The sequence below is a fragment of the Periophthalmus magnuspinnatus genome, chromosome 13, assembly GCF_009829125.3.
Source record: "Periophthalmus magnuspinnatus isolate fPerMag1 chromosome 13, fPerMag1.2.pri, whole genome shotgun sequence".
Taxonomy (NCBI): Eukaryota; Metazoa; Chordata; class Actinopteri; order Gobiiformes; family Gobiidae; genus Periophthalmus; species Periophthalmus magnuspinnatus.
In genome coordinates this window covers 16,645,589-16,673,246 of record NC_047138.1, presented here as the reverse complement: position 1 = coordinate 16,673,246, position 27,658 = coordinate 16,645,589, and the positions used below count along the sequence as shown (strand labels likewise).

At 39.8% G+C, this 27,658-nt stretch overlaps 5 protein-coding genes across 5 annotated transcripts in view; 2 read left to right on the top strand and 3 right to left on the bottom strand.

Annotated features, from left to right (window-relative positions):
* The window catches only part of mipepa (mitochondrial intermediate peptidase a), a 34,046-nt gene extending 31,953 nt beyond the window's left edge, over positions 1–2,093 (bottom strand). Inside the window, exons 1-3 of the mRNA XM_033977469.2 lie at positions 1,728–2,093; positions 868–1,041; positions 199–287 (exon numbers count right to left, since the gene is read on the bottom strand). Coding sequence (XP_033833360.1) covers positions 199–287; positions 868–1,041; positions 1,728–1,877 — 413 coding nt within the window. The 5' untranslated portion in view covers positions 1,878–2,093. The remainder of the gene's footprint in view (positions 1–198; positions 288–867; positions 1,042–1,727) is intronic.
* sgcg (sarcoglycan, gamma) overlaps positions 1–27,658 on the top strand; it is a 180,934-nt gene that overhangs the window by 103,124 nt on the left and 50,152 nt on the right. The gene's annotated exons all lie outside the window — the stretch shown is intronic.
* On the bottom strand, positions 2,500–21,330 carry brwd1 (bromodomain and WD repeat domain containing 1). The gene is made up of 44 exons (XM_033976496.2): positions 21,086–21,330; positions 20,916–20,974; positions 20,770–20,799; positions 20,518–20,577; positions 19,717–19,867; positions 19,509–19,607; positions 18,756–18,916; positions 18,333–18,554; positions 18,153–18,253; positions 17,590–17,660; positions 17,409–17,509; positions 17,269–17,309; positions 17,086–17,187; positions 14,049–14,205; positions 13,838–13,972; positions 13,619–13,747; positions 13,376–13,524; positions 13,047–13,123; positions 12,680–12,886; positions 12,418–12,601; positions 12,249–12,339; positions 12,027–12,149; positions 11,878–11,945; positions 11,493–11,721; positions 11,307–11,423; positions 11,116–11,223; positions 10,893–11,017; positions 10,739–10,821; positions 10,550–10,661; positions 10,417–10,478; positions 9,672–9,827; positions 9,357–9,477; positions 9,159–9,284; positions 9,016–9,085; positions 8,897–8,947; positions 8,682–8,807; positions 7,946–8,098; positions 7,699–7,865; positions 7,475–7,629; positions 7,198–7,317; positions 6,878–7,021; positions 6,443–6,742; positions 6,244–6,360; positions 2,500–6,171 (listed from the first exon to the last, which is right to left on the bottom strand). The coding sequence occupies exons 1-44, from the start codon at positions 21,120–21,122 to the stop codon at positions 4,862–4,864; spliced, it is 6,507 nt and encodes a 2,168-aa protein (XP_033832387.1). The 5' UTR covers positions 21,123–21,330; the 3' UTR covers positions 2,500–4,861.
* hmgn1a (high mobility group nucleosome binding domain 1a) lies at positions 21,857–24,831 on the bottom strand. Its single transcript, XM_033976849.2, has 6 exons — positions 24,595–24,831; positions 23,605–23,634; positions 23,069–23,098; positions 22,942–22,980; positions 22,727–22,861; positions 21,857–22,635 (listed from the first exon to the last, which is right to left on the bottom strand). The coding sequence occupies exons 1-6, from the start codon at positions 24,607–24,609 to the stop codon at positions 22,561–22,563; spliced, it is 324 nt and encodes a 107-aa protein (XP_033832740.1). The 5' UTR covers positions 24,610–24,831; the 3' UTR covers positions 21,857–22,560.
* Positions 25,340–27,643, top strand: get1 (guided entry of tail-anchored proteins factor 1). The gene is given in 6 exon segments (XM_033976848.2): positions 25,340–25,381; positions 25,383–25,430; positions 25,998–26,163; positions 26,829–26,896; positions 27,324–27,438; positions 27,513–27,643. Coding segments are annotated over 6 exon segments (513 nt in total). The 3' UTR covers positions 27,587–27,643.

Genomic DNA, 27,658 nt, shown 5'->3' with positions numbered 1-27,658 from the left:
ATAGTTGTACTTTGGGGAAAAAAAGCTTTCCAAAGTATGTTTTTTTTTGTTGAGACATTTGGCTAACCATTCAGATGACTACTATCATGACCACTCTGGGACAAATGAGGGATTACATTGGTGTAGTTGTAGTTTGCATCATAGTATTATTGTTAAGTTTTATAACCATATATACTAGGCAAGCTTTTTGTCACTTACTTCTCGACAACAGTACCAATCTCTACACACGTCCTCTCTGCAGCTTCTCGAAACGCAGGGTCCGGATGTGCAACTTTCACAAAATCTGCCTTTTATAAAACAAGTACAAAATTACATCTCTCTCTCTCATATATATATATATATATATATATATATATATATATATATATATATATATATATATATATATATATATATATATATATATATATATATATATATATATATATATAAAATCAGCAGAGATAATAGACATTAATTCCATTTTACATTTTTAGCCAGTGCATGCCAAATAAAAGAAAATCCAAAGTGTGATTTATTACAATTTATTATTAATTTGTAATTTATTATTACTTATTTGAACATGTATTGATTAACAAAAATATAGCAATATAGTTACAAACAGGACAAATGTTGACATTTAGTTTTAAAATCATCCTGAACTCTATTAGAAACAGTAAAAGATATACAGTAGACACACATTTAATACATCCAATGGTAACATAAAGTACTTTTATTTTTTGTTGAAAACTGACTATATACTAATAGTGTGTTTAACACTGCATTAAACATAGTTACTGACTATTGCATGTTTTGTCTTGTGATGCTGCTGTGGAATATTGATATTACGGCTGCACAATAAGTGTAGGCTATTGTATAGTAACTCACCAGGTCCGCCACTTTACACAATCCATCAGAGAGCTGATCGAAGGACTCCACAGTCTGCACTCCTGGAGGACAGGTGCAGGCCTTCTTCAGCAGCCTCTCCGTATTCTTCAGGGCTTCTGCAGTGGCCACCTGAAACCCTGCAGGACAGTTCAGCTCAGCCACTCCAAACAAGCCCTGTGGAGGGAGCAACACCAAAGCTGGCTTCAGATACCGAGGCAAGGATGAGTTTACGTGGTATACAAAGCACATTGGCCAGTATCATAAAATGTATATTAAAGTGGGTGTTTAGAACTGTTCTCATCATGGAATACCCATTTTTGATATGTTTAGTTTGTATGTTGGTCCAAATCTGAGATGAAGTTTGTATTTGACTTCATGCAATTGCATCATACTCAGATTTTTTTTTTCATATCTATAATTTTGTTTCATTTCTGTAGAAGTCAAAAGTTTATGAAACTATGTTCTCTACTACATTTTAAACTTACTTGCTCCTATAGGGATGTTATTGCTTTGAACTTATCAATCTCCATGGAGACAACCAATAGACACCACAAGGCCAAGAGACAGGTTAGCTATATATATATATATATATATATATATATATATATATATATATATATATATATATATATATATATATATATATATATATATATATAATAAAATATTTCCATCGTGTTTAATGCAGTACTGTGGAGCATTCCAGGTAAACCAATATAGTTACATAGCACACTAAATAAAAAAAGAGACAAATACAACAATCTAACCGTGTCCATTTTTTATAAGCTTGAATAGTTTGTTCTGATATTACGATATGACACACCGTTTGTCAATCTTAATGATGTAAGACAAATCCTTACCACATTCTTCTCAAAGAGGTCTATTCTTCTGTGAGGTTTAGCGTTGAAAGCAGCTCCAACAGGGGACCAGGTAGTGACACTTCTGCCCACCTGAGTCCATAGAAATCTGCTGTGCTTTACCAAGAACAGCAACCTTATCCCCGCAGACATTTCTCAATTTAGATATGTGTACCAACTCGTTACTTGGCATTAATTAATTTCACCGCATACAGACAACATGGCTATTTACACACACAACTGTCTCCAAACTAAAACCTCGAGTATTTTTCTATCTTTTCAATTATAGTAATTTTGGTAAATATAATAAATAAATTGGAGGAGTCCTGTCATGCTGCCAGCCTGCTAGCTCCATATACAAGAAATACTGTTCGAAAGGGTACTTTCCTTAATAAGTTGAATGCTAATAATAATAAAAAATAAATGTGGAATATCGCCTTTATTGTTTACAATGGGTGCTGACAGTACGCGTCTAATGTCAACATATTTGCTCATTGTTTAAATTAAATTGTCCTTGTAAATGACCGCGCATGATTTTGTCGAAAGTGCTCTCCAAAAGAAAAAGGTAGATCCATGAGGTCACGACGTCGCAGGCTTCTGTCGTCACAAAAAATCGACGTAAACTTTGTAAACAACCGCAGTTACAGCTTAAGAAAATTTTAAAACGGACCTACTTTAACCTACTTTCAACCCATTTTGTGCACATCAAGCTTCCAACTTTATCAAAGCTATGTACACATTTTTCAAATTACAAAATCAATAAATAAAAACAAGATATGAGTGAAATGTTTTATTAAAAAAACAAAAACAAATCATTGCACTCCACAACCACATTTGCTTTAACAGTTTTCCTGTTTATTACACATGTAGTATGAAAAACATTAAGCAAAATGCCAAAAAGCGACTGTATTAAGAAACCTCCCCATAAACAAAACTAAATTCTAAGTGGCTGGCAAATCTGGGAAAATTAATTTTAATACTGACTGTACTTAACACAGGAATATAAAAAGTCTTCCCAATATGAGAAATCACAAAATTTTGCTTATGTACATTTGGTTACTTGTACTCAGCAAAAAGTACCAATGTGTGACATATGGCAAGACGAAAAAACAATTAGTGGGAAAAAATGAAGTCAGAAGGAAGGAACAAAAACATTTTAAATTAACATTTTGCTAGTATCTACACTAATTCACTAAATAATAAACTCACAAAGAAATGCCATTGGGGGGACTTCTATTCATTTGGCTCATTTTAATCCAGAACAGTGAAGTTTGTATGTGGAACTATAAGGGAGTGCTGTAGTCAAGTCTTCCCATAAATTAATGACTTGTTTTGTCCCTGTTCATGTGCGTGGACATTTTCAGACGTGGAATTGCTTTTATCTCTGCTCACAAAACCTGCGTGATTGAGACTACAGTAAACTTAGCTGACCCCTGAGATTCTAATGCAAAACTAGTGTATGAAATACCTCTGTACAGTGTCTATTAGTGCAAGCCAGCAATATGCTCGATTTAAACAGAGTAGGGCTGAAACGATTAATCGAGTAAAATCGAGTAATTTGATTACTAAAAAGCTTCGATTATTTTATTGCCTCGATGATTCATTTAATGATTATAATTAATTGTTTCCGCACGGAGCCTGCATTGCACAGACTGCATAACAGTGAAGAGAGCAGTGTATTCTAAATCCACGAGTGAGTTTAAAAAGCGGAGTTTAGTTGCGTGCGAGAGCACGGAGGACCGCGATGACGAAAACAAACCAGTTCAATAAAAGACCAAAACCAGAGGCAAAGACAGAGGCTAAAGTGAATGACACACGGAGCTACCCATGCAAAATAACTCAGTACAGTAGAGCACAGAGCTCAAAACACAACAAGGCAGGATAAACTCTTATCTTAGCTGAAATGATGAGACATAAATCTTTGTTTTCTATTAAATGAATTCATAGAAACTGTTACTGTGTTGTAAACAGGTCCCATTAATGTGAACCAAAGTCTGTTGACAAGTAAATTGTTAATAAATATTCCAGGGACATTCTGATTTGTTTATCCATTATGGAAGTGAAATGGTTGTTTTGGGGGCATATTGATATGCAATTAAGAATACATGTGTTATTTCAAGCAGCAAAATGACTTATTTGTGTTATCTATGAACCATAACCTAAAAAACAATTAATATACTTTTAAGGATATTTTATGGAAGTTAAAAGAGATTACTCTATTCATTAAAGGAAATAATCGATAAATTACTCGATTACTAAATTGATAGCTGCAGCCCTAAAACAGAGGTATATTAGATAGCACCCGAGCAGGCCGAATCCCCCAGAATGGCAACTCAGCTGACCATATTACAAGCTGTATGTGAGAAATAAGCATTCACTGTCCTTGTGAAAAACAGCAGCTCAAATGCTTGAATTTGTATTTCATTTATAAACAAGTTTTTCATAGAAAATATAAATAATATCCCTGAATGAAACAGATTCACAGCATTTCCTTTCAAAGACTCCAGTGCTACTACCATATTGTGACCATCAAGTGTCTCTTTGACAGTCTCCAGTTAATGTCTAAAGCTGCTAAGTATACGGCTATTGCTGTGGCTGAAATATTGGATGTATTAGATTTGCACATCATGTAAACATGTTCAATAATGCCTCTGTAAATCCACAAGACCCTCTAGGCTCTAAATTCAGACAGTTTTTATTTTTAAACATGCCATTTTAAATAGACACAGTTGTCTACAACTCAGCTATAATAAAATATTTCAAACCATCAGTTATTTTAATTTAATTTGTATGTTTCTGTGTAAACTCCGCACACCCGACTGGGCGACAGGTGCGTAGGAGGTGATTTAATTTAATTTGTATGGAAATAATGATCCAAAACAGACATGCAGATTAATAGGTGGTGGTCTGCACTCTAATTTAACCACAATCTGCAGCCTTCATTTTTGAGAGGAACAAGGAGTGATGGTCTAAACTGACTAGTCTACATTGTAGCCACATAGCTGTCTGAATTTAGAGCTGTGCGAGACAAAGATTTTATGCATTGACAGGGTCATTCCACACATTCACCAGTTCAGACACACAAATCTGAATACAAATTTAACTCATCGTTCAATAAGAGCCCCAGATGAAGTCCTTCATTCACTGTCTTGATAGTTGATAGTTCTTTTCCCCCTGTAGCGTGTATTCACCCGCGGGGTCCGTTTGCCGTACGTTTCATCACTCTCCTCCCCCTCAGAGGCAGCAAAGGTGCGACGCTGTCTGAGCTGGAGGCGGGATGTCCTCTGGGGCCGCCGGTGAGCCTGCCTTCTCTTTGGACTGCTGTGGGACCCTGAGCCAGAGAGTGAATGTTCAGAGACAGAAGACTGGTCACTTTCTGAGTGCGATGTGTGACTACTGCTGTTGCTGCTGTAGCTTTCCCTTCCCTTTTTACGGTTTGGCTGCTTTACATTCTTCTTTCCTCTCCCTGAACGGCCAGTGTCCTCCTCTTCTTGATCTACAGAATGAGAAGCAGAATCCTCCTCATTGCTGCCGCTATCCAGTGATTTGGATTTCCTTTTAGGAGTTTTGGAAGGTCCAGACCTGCTGTTCTTGTTCTTGTTCTTCTTGGACACAGGCTCCTCTTGCTTCTCCTCTGCCTCCTCAGAATCTGAAGTGTAAATACGTTTTCTTTTGGAAGAAGGTTGCGCTCTTATTCCATTTGATACATTTCTGTTTGATGCCTGCCTTTTCGGTCTGTTAGATGCTGAGGTGGAGATTCCGTTTGTTGCTTTCGTTTGGCTCTCAGAGGTGTCAGAAAGGGAGTGATCACTTGTGTATTTCTTTTTTGTTAAAGTCCTAAGTCTTGGCCTTCTGCTACTGTTGTCTGAATGATCAGAGTCCTCCTCTGAAGAGCCAGTGGAGCCTTTTCGTCTGGACTTGGTCCTAGGCTTGTATTCCTGGTTAGAGCTCTCTGAGGCAGAGGAGTTACCGCGACCTCGCTTCGATTTACCCTTGTTTCTAGTGCGCCTTAGCGAACGTGCATCAGGCTCAAACTCCTCACTGGAGCTTTCTTTTTCCTTTTTCGCACGTGTTCTGGATGTCATAGGAGCATCACTCTGCTCCTCAGAATCGTCAGCTTCCAGTTTTCTAGATGCAGCAAATTTTGGTTGGTCTTGGCCTTTTGATAACAATTTATTTGCTTTTTTCTTACGACTACATTTATCTGATTCTTGTCCATTTTGATTTGTTTGTTTCTGTGAAGAAGGACTTTTGTCTTTTTTAGGCGGCTGCCAGTCCTCTTCATCCTGCTCATCCTCATTACTTGAAATCCTACTTTTCTTCGCAGCAGTGATTGCTGCTCTTCTTACAGGTTTCTCAGCCTGCTCTTCATCTTCTTCAGAACTTTCTTCACTAGATTCCTCCTGGTCTGAACAATGTTTTGCGTCATGTCCATTGGCTAAGATATCTGCAGATAAAATTACAATTTCAATTTAATTCTTACCAAACTCATAAAAAGTGGTGGCAAAAGGCTACTCACCGTTGCTTTTTGGTTTTGGGTCTTGTCTTTGTTTTTTAGTGTTTCCATTTTGCTGACAAGATGAAGAGTTTCTGCTTTGAACCTCCTCATCACTGGATTCATTTGTGTTGTGAGAATCTGTAAAAGGATTGATGGATAAAACCAAATGTGAACTGAAGCAGTAGATCAGTCTGGGTAAATTCATGTTATGTTAACCTACCTTCCTCAGATTCCGAGCTGCTCTTGATTACTGCTGCACGTTTGTTAGTTCGAGATGGGTTTCGTAGATGACTATTTCTTGGTGACTGGTCTTGCTGCTCCTCCTTCTCTGAGCCTTCCTCTTCAGAAGCCTCTAACAGTTTGATCTTATTGACAGCGGCCTGAGCTGTCCTCCTCTTTAAAGCCCTGCGGCCTGATGCTTCCTCTTCCTCAGAGTCTGAGGAAGCTCTGTCAGACTCACTGCGTTGTCGCCTGTCCCTGAGAGAAGGGCGGCTGCTGTGGCCATTCACCATGGAACGCTCTGAAAATCATACAAGACAATGGAGATTTACACCAGAAAGTACAGAATACAGAGTGATAGAGAGATAAGAGGCACATTGAGCCACTATGCACCTCTTGCTTTGGAAAAAAAAAATGCACACACACAGATACAGACCTGACTGCCTTCTGTCTACACCAGAGCGGTTTCTGGTGAATCTTGTGCTCCTGTGACTGGATCTGCTAGGATAGCGACTGCTTGACATCTCCTCTTCATCACTAGCTAGTTCCTCTTCATTGTCATCATCACTATCACTTGCAGCTATGAAAAACATGTGAGCATGTATTTTTATAGGCATTTAAGGTTTAAGTACATTATTTGATGTGATTTATTTAATATTTGGTCATAAATATTCTAACTGACTGCGTGTTAACATCTCTAGAGCTTTAAATCTATTCTAAAAGTCTGCATTTGTGCAGTTATCTTCCACTACTAACCTTTGTTAGCATGTTTTGAATTGTTGCTTCTGGTGGGCCGTGTGGTTTTGCCTTGTTGTCTGGATGTTCTTGAGTGTTTGTCATCTTCAGACTCACTGGCATCGCTCTCACTTTCCGACTCTGAACATACAACCGATAATATATTGACACTACACCAAATGATTGAAAATGTCAATGTAAGAATGCTGTTTTGACAATGGCTGATGAATCAGCTTAAACTTGGCCCAGATAAAATCCAGTTTTGTTTGAAGACCCAGCTCGCACTTGTGTCCTGTACCTGAAGTAGAGGCAGCTTTAGCGTCCTCTTCAGACGAGCTGTTCTCAGAGCTGCGCTGCTTCCGACGGGGCCTCTCCAAGACACTCTTGGCTGAGGTAGAATTGGTCACTGATGTCTCCCTTTTTTCCTGAGTTTTGACAGCACCTTTCCTGTGACTTAACAAGATACATATTTTAAATCAACAAAAGCTATGCTACGACAGGTAGACCTTTATAAAGACCAACTTTGTATTATTGGTGGTTGATGGCTGTTCCTGTTGTTGCATCTTCTTGCGGAACCTTTGGCTTCGTCGGAGCCTCTCACTGCTCTTCACAGCCGTTTTGTACTCTGATATGATAGTTCGGACTCGCTCTTCAAAAAACGCAGACAGCCGCAATGTCATGCTGTAAATCTTCAAGACAAACAATATTATTTAGACAAAATGTATTCATAAACAATGACAATTTTGAGAATACTGTCAAAGTGTGATACCTTGGAGCGTTTGTTGGGAGTGTAGGCTTTGGCATTGGCAAATATTAACCGTGCATCTTTGCACAATTCTATGGGGTTTTCATAGTGGTCTCCCTCTAAAGTTCTCTTCACTGTGCCAAAGTCCATTGGTGTGTCGATAATGTCATGGTAGTCCTGGGCAAGTACAATATGTGTTATCAAAATATAATGTGGATAAAGATGCAATAATATCCCTATGTAATGTTGGAGGGTCTGTGTCTTGCCAGAAAACATTTATGGTAGCCCTAAACAACCTGTGACCAGGGGCCCGTACTATGAAGCTGGCTAAACTTATCCTGGATAAATCTTCCTTTTCCCAAATACCCAGACATCGAGATATGGGGATATTACAAACTGAGAAAAGCCATGTTTGATAGAACTATACCCAATGAAGCTGTGTGCAAACACAGCACAGAGGGAAAGGGGTCAACACTAACCATACTATTCTTCTCAATGGAAGTTAGCGCTGCATATTTTATACACAGAGGTGAACTTTCAATCATAAGTTCACTAAATATGACGAATTTTAAAAATGACACAAAACCAAACACGGTTGCTGCGTGTTTCACCTCAGTTACACCTGACAAACAAAATCCAAGACAAATGTCTAGTCTCTTAACATGACCTATAGGTACCCAAAAGGTAGCATGTATACCTATTTATTAACTGCAGAGTTGAGCAAAACAAGAAGGCTATGTATACAAACTAAAGCACATACTGGATAGTTGTCTGGATCCACAGGCTGTCTGAATGGCTCAGAGTCCTCGCATTCTAAAATATAATTCAGCAGACTCTTGCATTGCTCCTTCCAAGCATCTCGATCAGGAAGGACTTCTATAGAGCGCTAAAGTGGGAATACATTTTACATACATCAGCAGCAGCAGATGTGGATTTTGCTGAAAGGAAGCTCAAATGTAAGTTGTATTTATTTACCTGCCGCAGTCGATGTCCAGAAGATGTCCCTGGAGCCTCTGTGTCTTCCTCCTAAGAATGTTTCAAATGTCCTTAATGACTGACTGTTTAATGCTTACTTTAAAAAAATAAAAACTTACTTCATCCCCATCATCACCCATCTCCTCCACAGCATTATAAATCTCCATAATATCTGTGCAGCTTGGATTGCTACAATGACAAACACACAAAGTGAGTTTTGAGTACAATGCAGAGTTTGTATTCTTGTACAAGCAAAACTTACTTGATAAACTTCAGAAGAACATTAGTGATGATTTTGGCCGAGTCTGCTATTTTGCTTCTTGGCTCATTAAAAGTGCGTGCATTGGTTGCAATATATCTTGCATCCCAAATTAGTGCAGAAAGTCGTCTGTAGGATTAAATAATTACCATTTTGTTTTTTTTATAATTGGCACTTACGCAATATGCAATTTTATTTTACCTGTAGAATCTGCGCATGAGCCGCAGCTTGATGGTGCCCAGATCTGTGGGGTAGGCAATCACAGTGCAGTAGGTGGGGTACTGGGTGAGGTCCACTGGGCCAGCAAAGGGTGCAACAATGTCTATAGATCAAGTAGAGGAAAGAAGGGTAGATACACACATACTAAAAGTGCTATGGCACTGAGAGGCAGATTCACACAATACACGAGTCTAACACTACCAATGCAAAATCATCTCTTCTGCATGACACAAGATGTGACACAAGAGCTGAGAAGTGTTTTCTGCTGTAAATAGACATGCAGTAGGCTTCACGCACCAACACTGCTGAGCTGACTGATGCCTGTGATGATGCGTTCACACTCATTGTCGCGACTCCGTTCACCCCACTCTCCAGGCTGAGGCTTGTACATGAGTTCCCTCATCTCCTCTGGTGTCACTGGGATCCCTCCTCCTTCTGTTTCAGGCTGCTGGGCTGCAAAACATTCACCATTCTTACAATGGGCACAGCTCAGAAAGTAATAACAGGCTTTTCTGTAGACTTTAAATGTTTGTTTTACAAAGGAGGTTGAACAGTTTTAAATCAGAGGTATTGCCATTTAACAGTTTCCCAGTTCAGAAAATGGCTAATACAACTCCAAACCAAATCTTGATCAACTTAAAATTCTGGACATTTTAAGTAAATGGAGAAATATAACAACCAATCTAAGCAGTCAAATTAGCAGCTAGAGAAAGCTAAGGTTAAAGAAATACAAATGCTCCATACTACATTAGATTCTGACATTCAGACTCTTTCCGCACTGCCTCAAAAAGTGAACTTAACTTTAATTGTTTAAAAGGGCTGGACAGAGAGGGTTTGAATAAAACCTACTTTTATCATTGAGCCTGCCTTGTGAAAGAGACCTTTGGTCTGAAGGAGGTAATTTTGATGATGGAAAACTATTAGGAAAGCAATAGACAGTAGACTCAGCCGCTGAATAACATTTAAATCTATGTTTGGATAAATAACTGCTTTCTACAGCAGAAATGATAGACAACAAATTCTACATAACAAGAGTTTTTACCCTCATCAGAAATTAGCTCAATATCCCAAGGACTCAGCTTCTCCGTCTCCCCATTATCCCACCTGAAGTTAATGAAAAACAATGTTAAAAGATGTAGTAGCTAGTTAGCCATGCTGGTTTGACGTTTACTCACCTGACTTTGAAACACTGAAACAGGCTGTCTGGGTACTCTGGCTGATAAGGCTCTTGACAGACTATAGTTCCAAACCACCAAGCATCATCTATAACTGAGCGGAACCTGTCATCTGCACCAGGAAAGTGTCAGTCACAGCCATCTTGAATGGAAAATACAAACAAATAACCAGGTCTCAGGTTAGCTTACTTGGCTGCCAGTTCCTTCGGAGTGCTTCATCATAGCTTTGCCTTAGGACCAAGAAATCAATGACATCAGGCATGTCGTGATACCTGAGAGGAAAAGTAAGTAAATGTTATGTATTCTCATAAATGATCAAATAAACCATTTAAAAGATACTGACTTTATAGTAAAAGACTTGTCAGTGATTTTGCCAGTGCCAGTGTCAATAAGAGTCAGCTTCAGGCAGCACAGTGTTGGGGGGCAGACTTCATATTTAATCCCTGTAATCTTTACAAACTCCTGGTCCTGCACATAATAGTTCACAGCAAACAATAGGCCAGTTAGAAGCACTTTGTAGCAGACAGCTCTAACCCCACTAAGCAATTCTGATCCCATCAACTTACCCGTAGCTCCATTTTCTTCCAAGGCTGTTTTTCTAAATTAATGGGATACAGTTCAGTTCGGCACACAGCGTCAACATAGGCCTCATGTCCTTGGCGAAAGTAGATTACCTAATAGAATCACACAGTTGTTGTTTTTTTCACAATGGCCAAGACTGGGATTTTTTGGATGTGAACCTAGTGTTTTTGCGTACCTCATCCCCCATTTGAGGGACAAAAGGAGACTTCCTGGGAGTGACATCAGTAATCCACTGGGATGGTCTGAACTCATTGGATACTTCTCTGTTGATAGATGGCCTGGGTTTGGGTCGCTGAAAAGGTTTCACAAATAAAGAGTGTGTTTAGGAATGGAGAATCGCTGGATATTAACACTAACTTACCCGTGGGGACTTCGTTTTCTCCTTTGCTTTGTTTTTCTTCTGAGAGTTTTCCTCTTCGTTGTGCTGTTTCTCCTCCTCTTCATCATTCTCCTCTTCTTTTGTCTCTTCCTCCTCTTCTTCAGAGCTGCTGAGCTGCCGCCGCACGCGCTTTCTCGCTGACAGGGGCGTGGAGGGCTGCAGGTTTATCCCTGCATCTGCAGTCCAGTCCGAGTACTCACTAGATGAGTGGCTGTTCAGATAAATATTATCAACATAAAGGAAGACAAAACCACAACAAGTCACTGCATTGTGAGCAGGTCTCATCTTGGCAGTTTCATTAAATTTTGAGTGGATACAAACCAAAAAATATAATTTCAAGATTGTATTTCACATTGACGTCTAATACCTTGGGCTGTCACTATTCCACTCCTCGTCATTGGATGTGTCTAGGTCACTGCCGTCCAGTTCATTGTCCTGTGCAGGTGTTTACAACATTTGGGTCATTATGAAGAGATTAGCAGAAAATATAAACACAATAATAGTTGAGCATGCTACCTCAGTGTGTGCATCTGAGGAGGCCGTCTCCTCTCCGTCTTCACAGGACAAGTCCAAAAACTCCTGAGGCTCAGTGCGACTGTGGGACTTCTTCACAGGGGGTGGCTCTTCATCAGAATCATCCTGTGGCAGACACAACCCATCAATAACATTCTAACTTACTTAAATAAATACACTATGTATACTACATAAGATATTGTTTATATAGAAAGAAGCACTTACTCGACAGCTGCTGTACATAATACGTCTTTTGCGTGCAATAAATAGTGCAACTTCTTCATCTCCTTTAACACCTCTGATCTCCTCCTGATCCCTGAAAGACAAATCCAATGGTTTACATACTCTCACATGGATATATAAACTACCTTGTAGATACAGCAGATGTTTGCACCTATAGCAGCTGGGAGGCAGTTCAGGCACCACCACCCTCCGTCTCCAGGCCTGCAAGTCTCTCTCTGTGGCCATTTGGCTGCGCGGGGCATTCTGGTGCATCTGCCGCACACCCTCCACCTGACCACTGCGTCGCAATCCCACATTAGGAGGAGACTGCACATCAGCTCGATCATTGACCGACACTGCAAAACAATATATATGAGCAACACCATGTACAAGGCCTGCTTAATGTTTGAACAAAATTTGTTCTGAAGTGTCACCTCTGCGCGGGGTGCTGGGTGCAGGGACCAGCGCTGGACCCTCTGTGTGATGTTGCTGTGGTCCTCCACTCTCAGGCTGCGTCTGACGGTCTTGTTGTGCCTGTAGCTGTCGGATGGCCTCATCCAGGAGACTACTCCGCCTTACAGACACTTCCTCTGGCTCTGCAGTCTGCTGACTGATCACCTGCTCCACCACCTCACCATCACCTGCAGATAGCAGCATGTGTTTTTTTTTTATATATTAGAAGTTATTCTATAATGATTTTATCACATTTATATTTGGGCTTACTGGGAATAGACGTTCACATATAATATGTACAGCTTAAGTACTCAGACCCTACAGTTTGCATGATTCCATGATTCTTACTTGTAGCAACATATCCCAGCTGTGGAACCAAGTGTTCAGCTGAGATGTTTTCCCGACCAGGAACCAAGCGCTGATACCTACGGACAAAATTAAAGCATGATTAAGATTCACTTAATGGTTGTCAATTCCTTTCAAGTATTCCTCACACAGGCACTAGACCACACCATCACACCAACACAACCATTTAAACATTACACCAATAGACCTCAAAAACATTTTCTAAACCATGTTATAAACCTGTAGATTTGCTAAACACAGATCAAATGTTAAAGACTCTGGCAGCTGATGGACGTGGAAAGTACCATCTCCTGAATTAAAGGCCGATGTACCTGGGTGGGTGAGGGTTTCCATCTACATCCACCAAAAATGGAGGAGGCATGAGGTGAGGAGCCTGTTGTGTCTGTTCGTCCAGGACAAAGCCATTGGCATCTCTGATAAGGGGCCTGTAGTCTGTGTGAAAGAACACTTGGTCTGGAAGCTGAGGAGTAAAAACACACATCCACTTCAGAAGAGTGATCAGTGGATTTAAAAAAAAAAAAAAAGACATTTGTTCAATTTCTTCTTCTACTCGCCTTCTCGTATGGCTTAGAACTGCCAAAGCCAAAGATTAGCAGATGGCCATGTGAATCAGTGCAGGCAAAACGCTGTCCATCAGGAGTGAACTTACAGTCAAACACTGCTCCATGTCCTTGGCCCTCAATCTGTATTTAGTTTACATATTATTCATTACATATACAAGTAGCCACAGTGAGCTTTTTAAATCAGAATAGATACTAAAATTCATAATGTACCATATTGAAGTAGTGCTGAATGTTAGTTCCTCGCTGAAGGTCCCAAATGTACACATTCCCGTCATGGCCAGCAGACAGGATGATCCTCGGGTCAAAGGGATGTGGCTCAAGGACAAACACCTCAGCCTCATGCCCCTAAAAACAGTGTGATCAATTAGATCTAAATGCTCTCAAAGTTCCGTTTCTGCATAGTACAAAGAAATGCTGGTACTTTGAGGACATGCAGCAGCTGTCCTGTGTAGGAGTTCCACACTTTGACGAGATGGTTGTTGATGGCTGTGATAACTGTATTGTCATGGCGATCCCACGCAACCATGGTGACTTTGGGTTTGAAGTAGCTTTCTTCTGAATCACTCACTGGATCGGCTCTGAAAGAACAAACAGCATTCATTTTACTTGAATAACAGACAATATCATACATGTATTTCGTCAGTCTGCACACATGTGTTTTAATTGGATTCTCTTTACCACTGCCAGAGAAACAATGCAGCCCATCAGTAAAAAACTTAAGGTACATTCACATCTGTGCTGATTTGAGCAGAGTTTAATCCTGATGTAGACTTGGTTTGGCCCTGTTCTAGTCCAGATTAGCTAAGAGTTTAGTTCTAATTTTGACATTGTGTGTGAGCTAGTGTGAACATAGCATTAAGTCCTCCATACACTACAAGATTTTTCAGTCAAACGAGTTTTAAAAATACAACAAACAGAGCACTCCAGACCAGAGGAGAACAGTATCCCCCGAGTGCAAAGACTGCAGTGGGATATGGCAGTGGAGAGACCACACACAACAAGCTAAAAGTTGTGAGCCCACTTCTCGTCAGCTGTTTCCTGTCTGCAGTAAAACGACTCACTTTGAGACTCCAGAATGTTCAAAATATCATTGTACTTCTAGTTTAGATGCAAGTCAATACAGCATTAAATTATTTAAATTACAAATTATTTGTGAAATGTGGTGTAATAGTTCAGATAAATGCTTTTAATTCACAGAAGGCTGGGAATAAACTACACAGGAAGTAGAATGGTGTTTACTGTAGCAACAGCTTCACTCTGATCTGCGCTGCATGGATTTATGTAAACAAATATGAGGAGCTACTCTCACCTTTTTCCATTTTAAACAAAGCTTCAAACTGGATTAATAGCACTGTTTTGTGGGCTGAGTATCATTATTTGTGGAGGACAGATCCTTATGGATAATATGGATGATAATGCTGCAATTTAATTTTCAAACTTTACGAGAGCTGAGTAATAAAGTCCTCTAATTATCTTTGCAATTTTCTGAATTTGTCATTTGTCTGCCCTAGTGCTCCATTTTATTGGCTGTTACCATAGTGCTGCAGATGTTTTGTGGTCAAGATATGAAAAAGCAACTCAGAATCGGGCTGACACCACACACAAGCAAAATCAAGCAAATTCTCCTGTAGTGTGTCACGGGATTTAGACATTCTATGCCATATAAAGTGCTGTGAAAAAGTATTTGCCCCCCTTACCAAATTCTTACTTTTTCTGCACCTTTGTCACTCTTAGCCATTTCAGATCAACCAAAATTAAATATTAGACAAAGATAAAACTACATTTTGTGTTTACTTGTGAGTTAAGTGCCAATTTTATTTATTAAGGGAAAAGAGATCTGAAACTACATGGCCCATGTGAGAAGAAGAGAAATTGCCCCCTAAACCTAATAACTGCCTAAACCACCCTGAGCAGCAACAACTGGCAACGAATCTTTCACATTGCTGTGGAGGAATTTTGGCCCACTCTTTGTAGAATTGTTTTAAATCAGCCACATTGGAGGGTTTTCTAGCATGAACTGCCTTTTTAAGTTCATGCCACACCATCTCTGTTGGGTTCAGGTCTGGACTTTGACTAGGTCAATCCAAAACCCTCATTTTGTTTATTTAAGCCATTCAGAAGTGGACTTGCTGGTGTGCTATGGATCATTGTCCTGCTACAGAACCCAAGAGCACTTGAGATCACAAACTGATGGCTGGACATTCTCCTTCAGGATTTGTTGGGAGAGAGCAGAGTTCAATAACTTCAAGTCATCCAGGTCCTGAAGCAGCAAAGCAGCCCCAAACCATGACACTACCACCACCATGTTTCACTTTTGGCATGATGTTCTTTTTATCAAATGCCGTGTTCATTTTATGCCAGATGTATCGGGATGCACACCTTCCAAGAAGTTAAACTTTTGTTTCATTAGTCCACAAAATATTTTCCCAAAAGCTTTGGGGATCATCAAGATGTTTTAGGCAAAAGTGAAATGAGCCTTTATGTTCTTTTTTGTCAGCAGTGGCTTTCGCCTTGGAACTTTGCCATGCATGCCATTTTTGCCTAGTCTTTTTTTATGATTGAGTCATGAACACTGACCTTGCATGAGGTCTGCAGTTGTTCAGATGTTGTAATGAGTTCCTTTGTGACCTCTGGAATCAGTTGTCGCTGTGCTCTTGGGGTAATTTTTGTAAGCTCGCCACTCCTGGCAAGGTTCACCACTGTACCATGCTTTCTCCATTTGTGGATAATGACTCTCACCGTGGTTTGATGGAGTCCCAAAGATTTAGAAACGGCTCTGTAACCTTTTCCAGACTGAGACATGCCAATTACTTTTCTTCTTATCTGTTCCTGAATTTCTTTGGATTGCGGCATCATGTCTTGGGTTCAATAATGCCTACTTCACCTTGTCAGACAGGTTCCATTTAAGTGTTCTCTTGATTTGAAAGGTCTGGCAGCAATCAGGCCTGGGTGTGCCTATTGCACTGAACTCAGCTTTCCACAATAATATGATTAATCAGTTACCTCATCATTTAACAAGGGGGGCAATTACTTTTTCACACAGGGTCATGTAGGCTTCGATAGTATGTTTCTCTAACAAATACAATCACAGAAAAACTGCATTTTATGTTTCCTTGGGTTATCTTTGTTTCATATTTAAATGTGTTTGATGATCTAAAACAGTTAAGTGTGACACATGCAAAAATGTAAGAAATCGGGAAGGGTGCAAATATTTTTCAGAGCACTGTAAATATTTCCCCAAAAACTACAAATACTCTGTCTATTGTGAAAGTGTCACAATCTCACGTATCAATCATAAGTCATTTCACAATAGAGATCTCACAGAAATCTCACAGCAGTCCCTTTCTGAACATCAAATCAATAATTTAATTTCTGAGTCTTGCTGGCAGATGCACAAACCAAATTGTAACATCAATAATAAGTCTGCTCTCCTCTGTGGATAAAAGAATAGTGGTTACCCTGGCAGTGTAGCAGCCATGTTGAGCAGAATACATCTCCACTGGTGCCGGTTATGGAGCTTCCAGATACGCGCTGTTCCATCTCGACTCCCACTCACAAACCTGCAAAGAAAACACACATTGTTAGTTCTCACACAGTTACAGAATTTAACTTGAATAGATTTTGTGTTGATGACCACCAACCTTTCACTTGTATGGCAAAACTGAATGCTATCAACTTTATCCTAGAGAGATGACAGTAGCAAATTTAAATGTAGCAAAGGCAGCCAACATTTGATGGAAAACTTGATTAAAATTAAAAACTGCATTAAAATTTGTCTTACAGTGTGTTCATGGAGTTCTGATATTTTCTCAGGACTGCCACTTCCCAGGTAATATATTCTGATGACATCATCTGTGCTTCCTGTAGCTAGGAACATCCCACCTGGACGATTTGTGAAGGATGATTTGTGAACGGTTGTCAATAAAATTTTTGGGCTAAAATGTTAAGGACAAAGCCTTTACCTGGACTGAAGGAGGAGCAAACAGTCTGAACTCCTGGTCGTGGTCTCTCTGTGAACTTTATGGGTCGGTCACTAGAAATATATTTTTGGGAAAAAAGGAAAATTGTGGGAGTTACAGTTACAGTCACGCCATTTACATAAAAAAATGTTGCGACTGCAAAAAGTCCAATAGATGTAAACAAGTCTGAAAAAAGTGGCAATATTTTTTTTTACCCATCACTGTCCTAAAATGAGAGACTTCACTACTTGATACATTTTTACCAATTTTTTGCTAAATTCTTGCCCATTACTGTTAAATTCATATCCTAGCTTTGTCAAAGTGCACTGTACATATGCAGCAGTGATCCAGGTATGACTGTATGTTCTCTGGTTGATTGCAAATAAGAAAATTCAAATCACAACCCCTTGCAAATCAGGTTTTCCATGTTTACATGCATTTGGAAAACCTGTTCAAAATGAAGTAGGCTGGAGTGAATGTATAATTAAATGCAAAGCATTTGAGTGTCCAGAAAATACCCCATACCCAGTACAATATAAGCAGAATATCTTAAAAGCTAGACTCACCTAAAGTTGATGTTTTGAACATCCCACAGCCAGAAGCAGACAGTAGCATCAGTACCAGTTGACAGCATGTAACGTTTTGAGCCCTTGGCAAATGGTGAGAACTGAAAATACAATTGAAAATATTAAAATATTGCTAAATTAAGCAATTCTCAAATTTCACAGGGTGGACGTATGCTGTACCTGTAAAGAGGTAATGGATCCACTGTGTCCCTGCAGCACAGCTACAGGAGCACAGGTTCGAAGGCACCACACACGGATGGTTTTGTCACAGCTTCCTGCTGCTATCAGTGTGTTTTCATAATTCACTGCCAAATCAGTGATCTCAGCAGAATGTCCTCGCAACGTTGAATGAAGCCGCCCATCAAATGAAGACCATATCTTTACCAGACAGTCATCTGAGCCCTAAAAACAGAAACAATGGTATTCAATCACAGTGTCTTATGGTTAGTGTCAGTTGTCACCATGGCTGCCAAATCCAAAACTCAAATATAAAATGGCATCTTGTGATTCATGTTTTTTTTTTAAATAAAATCCCCAAATCTTAATTTCTGTTTATGAACCAATGGAAGAGACCAATGAAGATGACAGTGGGTAAAGTCTTACTGTGAAGATCCTGAGACCAGTGCGGTCAAAGGCGATACAGTATACTGCAGACAGATGGCCCAGGATGCGGCGGTGCAGACGCATGCGCTCATAGTTGCTGACAGGATTGATCGAGCTAAAATTCTGGACTCCAGTCAGCTCTCTCCCTCTGTGAACCTTCACTGTGAAGGAGAAAGGCACATACAGTCACAACTGAGAAGTAGAGTAAAAGGGAGGAAAAATATTCCAACATGATGTCACAAAGAGGACATTGGTGCAAAAGTAAAAGTATTATGACAGTTTTCACTTTGTTTAATAAATAATTGAAAGTTACAGGGAGTAATAGGAAGGAGGAATCCCTCCATCTATGTCATTGATAAACATCATCCATCCAAAATTCAGGGACGATTTACACATAAGGAACACATTTTCCTCACAGTCTAAACATTCATTAGGTGTTGTCTAAATTACACAAAAGTAATGATTTGATGACTTAAGATGAATGACAAGTTTCACTCTTGTTAACATTATGGTTGCTACATTGCAACGGATATAGAATTACCTCTATGAATGTCATATCCGCTGCCGTGTCCAACCGGGAAGTAAATTCTAAATGTCACCAAAACTGTGAAACTAGGAAAATCTTGACAAGATTTTTCTTGTTAAAGCTTAAATATAATTATGTTATCTATGTATCTATTATCTATTTTGCAAAATGTGTGGTCTAACCTGCCATATGCACTTTAAACAGTGAAAGTCAATCTAGCCATTTACCAAGAGGTGGAGGTTTTCTGCAGTTCAAAGGCCTCTCTGGTGGTCGTCCCCTGTGTAGGGCTGCATATGAAGAAACTGTAAACCGCACATTCTCGCATTCTAAAAAGAGCCCACAAACAAAGCGACATGTAGCAATGAAATATAGATGTAAATTTGTTATCCTGCATTGTTATCCATGTTTAGTAAATTGAACAGCAGGAATGCGTACCTTTTGCTGTCCGAAGCATGGATTGCTTTCCTGAGCCCAATAGTGAGTGTACACCTGGGACACATGATGGCACCTCTTTGTCAAGAAGTGGTCCGATTTGTTGACATATCTTAAGTAAATGGTCAGGAGCAATATGTCTGTTGGCTGCCACCTGGTAGGACATATTGAACCAAATGCATCAGTATTGTATAACGTTTTAATAGATCATAATGGATTTATTATAAAAGACCATCCCATTAGTCCCAGTTCTCAAAGGGCCTTAAATAGAAATACCATTCAAATTTGTGGACACACGCACAAAAAAAAAAAGATCTACCTTTTTTAATTTGTGAAAGTATGTTAACTGATGAAGCATTTGTTGTTGACATGTTTTTGAACCATTGACTTCTAAGCTCGTGTCAAAGGAGGTGTGGCCTATTATGCAAAACACTCCCTTTTTTGAGCCAATCAGAGCTCGGTTCACATGCAAAATAGTGCAGTGACAGTGAACCTCGCCATCTGATTGGCCAGAATGGCCGTCTCGACTACACGGGAGCCTACAACCCACCCTATCCGCAGTCCAACTGTCGGGCTAAATATTGTTAACCTTAGTCTATATCAACACATTTTTATTGCCAAGGTAATCTCCGTCTAAGCTCGTAACTGCATATTTCACAAAGATATTACTGTGAGTGCTGGTAGGTGCACCACAGGCAAGCACCGTGGTCAGAGAGAAGAACAAAGAGCGTAAACAGCCCAGAGCGTGAAGCACGGCTGTCACCAGACAATGCCAAACACATATGCAGTCAACTTTACACTCACCACATCTTCATATGATCTGGCGTGTTTGTTTCCCTGCCAATCCAATCTCCCTGGTAAGAGCTGTTGAAAACAAATAGGCCAAGTAAAGCCACACTAGAAACACAGGGCTAACATACGCCGGTTTGAACCCAGCTATAAACAATGATTGAGACGAATAGCGGACGTAAAATTGACTGAGTCAAACAACTTTTAATGCCCAGACTCAGCACAGACAAGCGGATAGCCGCTAGCAAAGTCAACACGGATACAGACCTGATATTCCTCTAATTCACTGGCCAGAACCTATAGTGGACAAAAAGGAATGGCTCACATTATAATGTCACCATTAACGCTATTATCACTACAGTCAAGTATTTTGAAAAACAAGAGACGGTGCCAGTCAAGACACGCCAGCTCACCTCAGCTGCTCTCCGACAGGGACCCGTGGTTAGAAAACGAGATACTAGGTAATACAGCTCTGAAATTTCACAAAGCGAAATTCATTAGAGACTAGGCAGTAGCTGTATCAATTAACCTTTGCGTTAACGAACTACATTGGACCACAATTAGGTTTACTTCAACGGCTTACCCGTCTCAAGGAGCGAAATGTTCCGATTTTTGGCCATGGAATCGGCCTTTAGTTGGAGAGTTCAAGTTGATTTTTACTCCAACTTTATGGCTGTGTGAAGATTGATATATTTAATTAATTGTGGTTGTTCCAGTGCTCTGGCCCCCTCCACAGTTGCTCCCGCTTTCTGTTGAGCCTGTTTGCAGTCGCCATTGGAAGGATGAGGCCTGAGCGTTCACTTACTTCCGCCACAGCGGAGTGCACAGGAACCAGGGGGAGGGGAGAGCAACAAAAGAATTATGTGCTGTCCTCACGGCCGCTTTTATCTTTTACTTAACACTTTAATCTCACACTTTAGCCAGCATACAATTAAAATTATCTACGAAAGTTAAAAACAGAAAAACATGTATAGAAATTAGTTAATTACGGCGCACGCCCCGTGACAAGGTCGTAAGTTCCATCATGACGTCATGCAGAAAATATCATTTTGATCCATGAAAAAAGAGAAATTCTGTCAACGGAACAAGAGTTTTAGAGTGAAGACGTTTCCCCACTCATACAAGTGGATAGTTCTGCTCAGAGTGCTGGTCGGACACGGCGTTCACTGCGTTATGTCTGTTTGAAAAAGCCGCTTGGATGAGCGGCGAAACGTCTTCACTAAAACTTCATTATTTTAAAACCAAATAGACTTACATTTCACTCAGATATTCAGGCTTACAAAATTAGACTACCTCAAATTTGTTTATTTGTCTAAGTCTGAAATGTGAGATCAAATAAAACCACTTTCCTTTTACAAAACCTAAGAAGTTTTTATTTTTTATTTGAAATTGTACATTGGTAGAGAAACCTCATAACCAGAGGAATTCCCTGAATACGATTATCCTTAAAGGATAAGCAATGACACATTTAACACATTTTAGGCACAGCTGAGAACATGCAGTTCATTTTTAATGTACCATAATAAATGCAAAGAAAATATTGGTTTCACAGCACCTGTGCATATTCATGTAATGCTCACAAAAGTATATAAAAAGAAAATACAATGATATGAAACCCTACCTCCAGTTGTTCTAAATACATTTCAACAAATTGTGTTGAAAGAAAAAAAGATTGTATAGTATACAACATTACTTTTCACCTTTCAATGATTCTAAAAAACAAAAAAAACAAAAAAACAACACACACACACTGGAATAGTGATGAATGTATTAAAATCAAAAAACATTACAGGTTACAAAAAACACCACCTCTGGAATGCCCTTAACCAGGTTTCCAAGTTCAGTGACAGATTTCAGATTTAAAAAACAGTAAAATAAAAAAACTAAAATCTAAGGCCACAAAGCTAGAAGTATTCCCAACACAAACATCCCTTCACTGAAACCACAAAACGTGAATTTGTAGTTAAAATATCCCTAAAAACACTGCTGTTTTAAGAAAATAGAGATTCTCTGTGTTGCCTACAAATAAGGTAGAAGGTGGTGAGTGACATTGAGAACTTAGTCAGCTGCCTTCTCCTCTTCAGCCCCGTCCTCTTTTTCATCAGCTTCAGCGTCAGCTTCTGGTGCAGCCTCCTGTACACAATTATACATTGAGACCAACCAGCCTTTTAAAATGTGTATATTACATTAAAGTATTGCAAACCTTCAAATGCAAAGGTCGTACCTCATCAGCTTTGGCGTCTCCATTCTCTGCTGGGGCAGGTGCTTCTTCCTCCTCCTTCTCCTCTACCTCAGGCTCCTCTGCCTTCTCTTCCTGCTTGGCCTTTGTTTCCTTCACCTTCTTAGCTTTAGCAGGTGCCTAAGAATTAATGATAGAACAATCAAATTACAAGCTCTAGAGGAAAACAACTGAAGATTTTTGTTGAAAGTTAGTCTTACCTTTTTCTTTTCTGGTTCAGGTGCAGGTTCTGTTTGTTTCTGCAACAGAAGACATTGTAGACATTATTATATTTGATTCATGTATGTATAAATAAACTCTGCCTTGGTTGAACGATATAAGACTTACCTCTGACAATCTAGCTGACTTTCTTCGTGGCTGAAAACAGAGCCAAGAACTGTTACTTAACTGAATACTACAAAAACATCTATTTGTATCTCTAATCACTCACGGTTCTCTCAAGGTTTTTAAGTTGCTGTTTCTTATGCAATAGTTTGTTTAAGTTTGTCCAAGACTACAGTACGTAATTGGAAGAGACTTTGTGCATGTGTTTTAATGTAATCATACTGTAATCAATCAAAGATGAATAATCCGCAATTAAAGCACTGGCGCCCTCTGCAGGTGCAAGTGTGCAATGAAAGACAAACTACAGGGCTGCAAAGTGTTAAAATGCATTCGTATTCTACGTTCACCTATGGTAGTATTCTGGTACATTTGAATAAAACGAAGATGTTAGAGCATAAAACTACTAAAACAAAGCTACTGGACCAAGTGTGACCGTGCATATCTGTTGACATCTGATGAGAACAAAATGTTCATTTGGGTCACAGTTGGTCATGTTGCCTCACAGAATGAAAAACTACATATGTATGTGTAATACATACCTCGGTAGCTGCATCAGCCTCACCGGTAGACTGTGAAAAGAAAAAGAGATATCATAAATAAGACCAAAAATAAAGTCTCATACACGAGTGGGTAAAAGTGGGTGTGTGAGGCTGAGGGGGGGATGGGCACTCTCTCCCTTAAGTCACAAATAAATTGTTAATCTGTAAGGAAGGAAGAGGGGGTCTGGCATTCAAAATGAATTTATTTCAATAGAAAATGCACTTTGTATTCCAGCCACGTGTTCGCCAAGCAAGGTTATTGTGAATAAACGAACATACTTTGGTCAACGTGTACACACACGTTTGTACAGTGGCACAGGCTATTCACGACTCCCAGGAGGGAATAAACGAAGGGAAATAAGGCCTGGAAAAGACTTATTTCACATTTCACAAGACTACTAAGACCAGTCGCTTAAAAACCCGAACAGTCTTAAGAGAAGAGCTCAAATTTAGGTGAGGTCGGTAGGCAAATCTTAACCATGCATATGAGCTTCTCAAATAAATTAAAAACAACTAGAAATGATTACTAAACACACAAGAGCAGCAGTAGACCTCAAACATTTGCATTCAATCGACAGATGAGGTTGTTAAGATGATCGAAGAAAAATCGAAATTGTAACGTGTCTCAAGAGGGGCAACACACCCCTTTGTTCTGAAGTAACAAAAAGCACAGTGTGTTTGAAAAAAACATCAGAACACACATCCTACGCGTAAGCAGGAACAGTCAAAGTACAGTAGATTCTCCCAATGCAGCGAGGCGCGCAGCTCTAAGTAAAAAGGCGCCACTTTCCAGTATGAGCAGCAGCCAGGGCTGACCTGAGCGCATAAAGGTGCACTGCAGAAACACGGAGCGTGCCAAACGATTTTGAGACCACTGCTTCACAATTATACACACACTAGATCCATTTAAAAGTTTAACACTTTTACCTGTCCATACATCTCTAATCGTCCATACTGTAAATACTTACAACATCCTGAAGATTCACTTACTTTCTTCCTCGGCATTGTAGCACAGGTTTTGGGTTTGAGAAAGGGAGGACAATGGACTCTTGAGCTGCAGCTGTGAATAAACTAAATGTAAAACCTGAGCCTGTGAAGAGGGCACCTCACATAAAAGCACCTCCCGAGGACTCCGTGTTACTTCACACACACATCCGAGCAGTACCAGAACTAGCTGAAACCGGATTGGATCCCCACACGGTATATTTTATCCTGTATCCTACCAACCCAGCAGGGAGAGCCTCCACCCGCCCCCTGTCTTCACTGATTGGCTTTGCGGTCGAGGCCACACGTTTTCAAACTATAACAGCTCACCTGTGTGGGCCGGAGCGCATGCCAATCACTGTGCTGCTGCCCATTATAATGTTCGTTTTCGACTTAGTGCTTCTGTCAATGCAACAACAAATTCGAAATATTAGTGTTAAGAAACATATGACCACGTGTTCAGCCAAGTATAATTTATTAAAAAAAAACTGCAGCGCCAACTATAAAGTACCACGTGAACTGTGCTTGTATGGTGTGGTTATGAAAGATTGGCAGGGTGATAAGAGCTTCTATTAAGGGTCCGTGTTGTCATTGCTATAATAACAACCATATCAGTGTGTTATCACCCATTAATTAGCAGGGTAAGTTAAACGAGTGTATGCCTGCAGCGGGATCATTGGCTGGCAGCTGGCCGCTGGTGTGTGTCTGTGTAATGCTGCTGCTGCGTACTGTACGGGGCGGAGAAACAAACATGGCGGCGGGATACGCTTGGTTCCTCGTGTTGTGTTCAGTTTTTTTTGTGCAACTTAATGAAAACACTCCTCCCGTCCATATCTTCGTTTGTGAGTAGGGCGTTTTGCTTCTCTGTGTAGATAGTCTCGCTAGACTGCATTGCTTTTTATCATGAGAAGAGAAGACTATCAAAGGCTGTATGTGCTAATACAGGGCTAGCACAATACCCTTTCTGTTATGCTAGTTGTGCTATGCCCTGAAACAGGCGGCAAATTGTACAGACTGTACAGTTGCAGATGCTTTTCTGCACCAGGAGGGTGTGGTTATTCCCACAGACCATTTACGTTGGCCCTATACATAGGAGAAGCTATGTTCCTTATGGATGTAGCAGCTTGGACATTACAGAAGGCTACTATCAGAGCAGGGCACTACTAGAACTGAATTATCTAAACAAAACTCTTTTGAGTTTTGAGACTATTGAGACAAAGACTTTGGCAGCATATGAAATCCAAACAATGGTTGCAATGAGCTCCTATACAATGCATATACAAGCTTTCCCTTTTACCCCAACAACAGTCCACAAGAATCCAATAAATATTGTCTTAATATGTGGGCACTGGGATAATAATGACTATAGTAATCAATGAATCAACAGTTGTTGTGTTTTGTTTCTGTAGCTATCCAAAATGGTGCAGAAGGATGCTGAGCAGGAAAGTGAAATGAGAGCAGAAATTCAAGATCTCAAGAGGGAGCAGTCCTCCATAAGCATGATGGATGAATTTGCCAGATATGCACGGCTGGAGCGTAAAATCAACAAGTTGACAGACCAGCTGAAAACACATGGTAAGAAGCCAGAGTGGTGACTGTAGCTGACACTGAGGTCTACAGCTTTACTGAGGGCATGTGTGCTTGTCAGCTTCTTACTACACAGATCTACTTGAGCAAAGCACAAAAGAAAGTGCTTCTGATTATTGTCGCCTCAAACCTCATCTGCCAACAACAGGTGCTATTGCACTGTTATTTTCTAATGCAAGGGAGTTCAAACTAGAGCTGGGGTGGTAGATGTAGATTAGACTTGAACCTTTACAGGAACATTCCTTATGCATTGTTAAAATATCATTTTCATCACCATGGACAGTTCAGCAAATATGAATGGCTGCATTTAATACTGAGTGCATTTAACATAGCTTTGACAAAGCCACTGTACATTTAATAAGGTTTGGAAGATTAACTTTAAGTTCGTATCACAATCCAGTGTGTTTATAATTGGAGGTTTTGTGGTAGAATTAGTTGAATTTGCAGTAAAAAGTGCTGCCTATGATAATTTAGGTGAATTCAGCAGGAGGCCTGAGGGCGGATTAAAAACAATGGTCTGGGGCCCCATTTGGCCCCTGGACTATAGTTTGGAGAACCCTTTTCTAATGTGTTAGACTATTTCAGTAGTTACAATGGCTTAGTGTAGCTTTTATAAGAACTTGTCAAATTTAAGTTGTCTGTTTTTTTTGTAGTGAAATCAAGAACTGCACAACAGGCGAAGATGAAGTGGGTGGTGAACATTGTATTTTATATTTTACAGGTAAGTTAATTTGCTGCTGATGTGATGTATTAAAAGCTGTGGTAGTAACTGTGAAAGGAAGAAGTATATATTTAAATATTATCCACAGCTGTAACTTGCTCCTTGCCACAAACTTTGGCACATTACTAGTATTTCTAAGTACATAGCTTTTTCAGACAGCAAGGCAGGATTTACTGCCATGTATAGAGATGTACCAATTTCCCAAAGCTCTTTTTTAAAAGTTTTAGATGCAGACAGCACGCAGTGTTCTGATTTGTTACAAAGTTCTGTATTTACTATATAATGTGGAAAATAGTTGATAATTTACAAGGAAAATTAGCTAATATGTTTTTTTGTTTTTTTTTACCCTAACCTGGTATTGACAGGTTAGACCTGTTGACCTGTTAGACAGGTAAAAGTTTGTACTGATGATATCTCTTGTTTTCAGGCCTCTCTGATGATCTCCCTGATATGGAAGTATTACTCTGATCCGGTCACTGTGGTCCCCAGTCGATGGATAGCTCCTGTGGAGCGTCTTGTTGCATTTCCCACAGGAGTGGCAGGTAACCCGTGTCTCTAGACACCAAAATTATTATGTAAAGTTATATACAACAAAGTAATTGTTCTTTTCTTGTAGGTGGTGTGGGCATTACATGCTGGTTGGTAGTTTGTAACAAAGTAGTTACACTGGGTCTCAGTGCTGTGAGTTAATAATATTATTTTTAGTCGTCACTGTTTTTTGTTTTGTTTGCCTTCTCTGGGTCAAAAACATGGAATATAGGC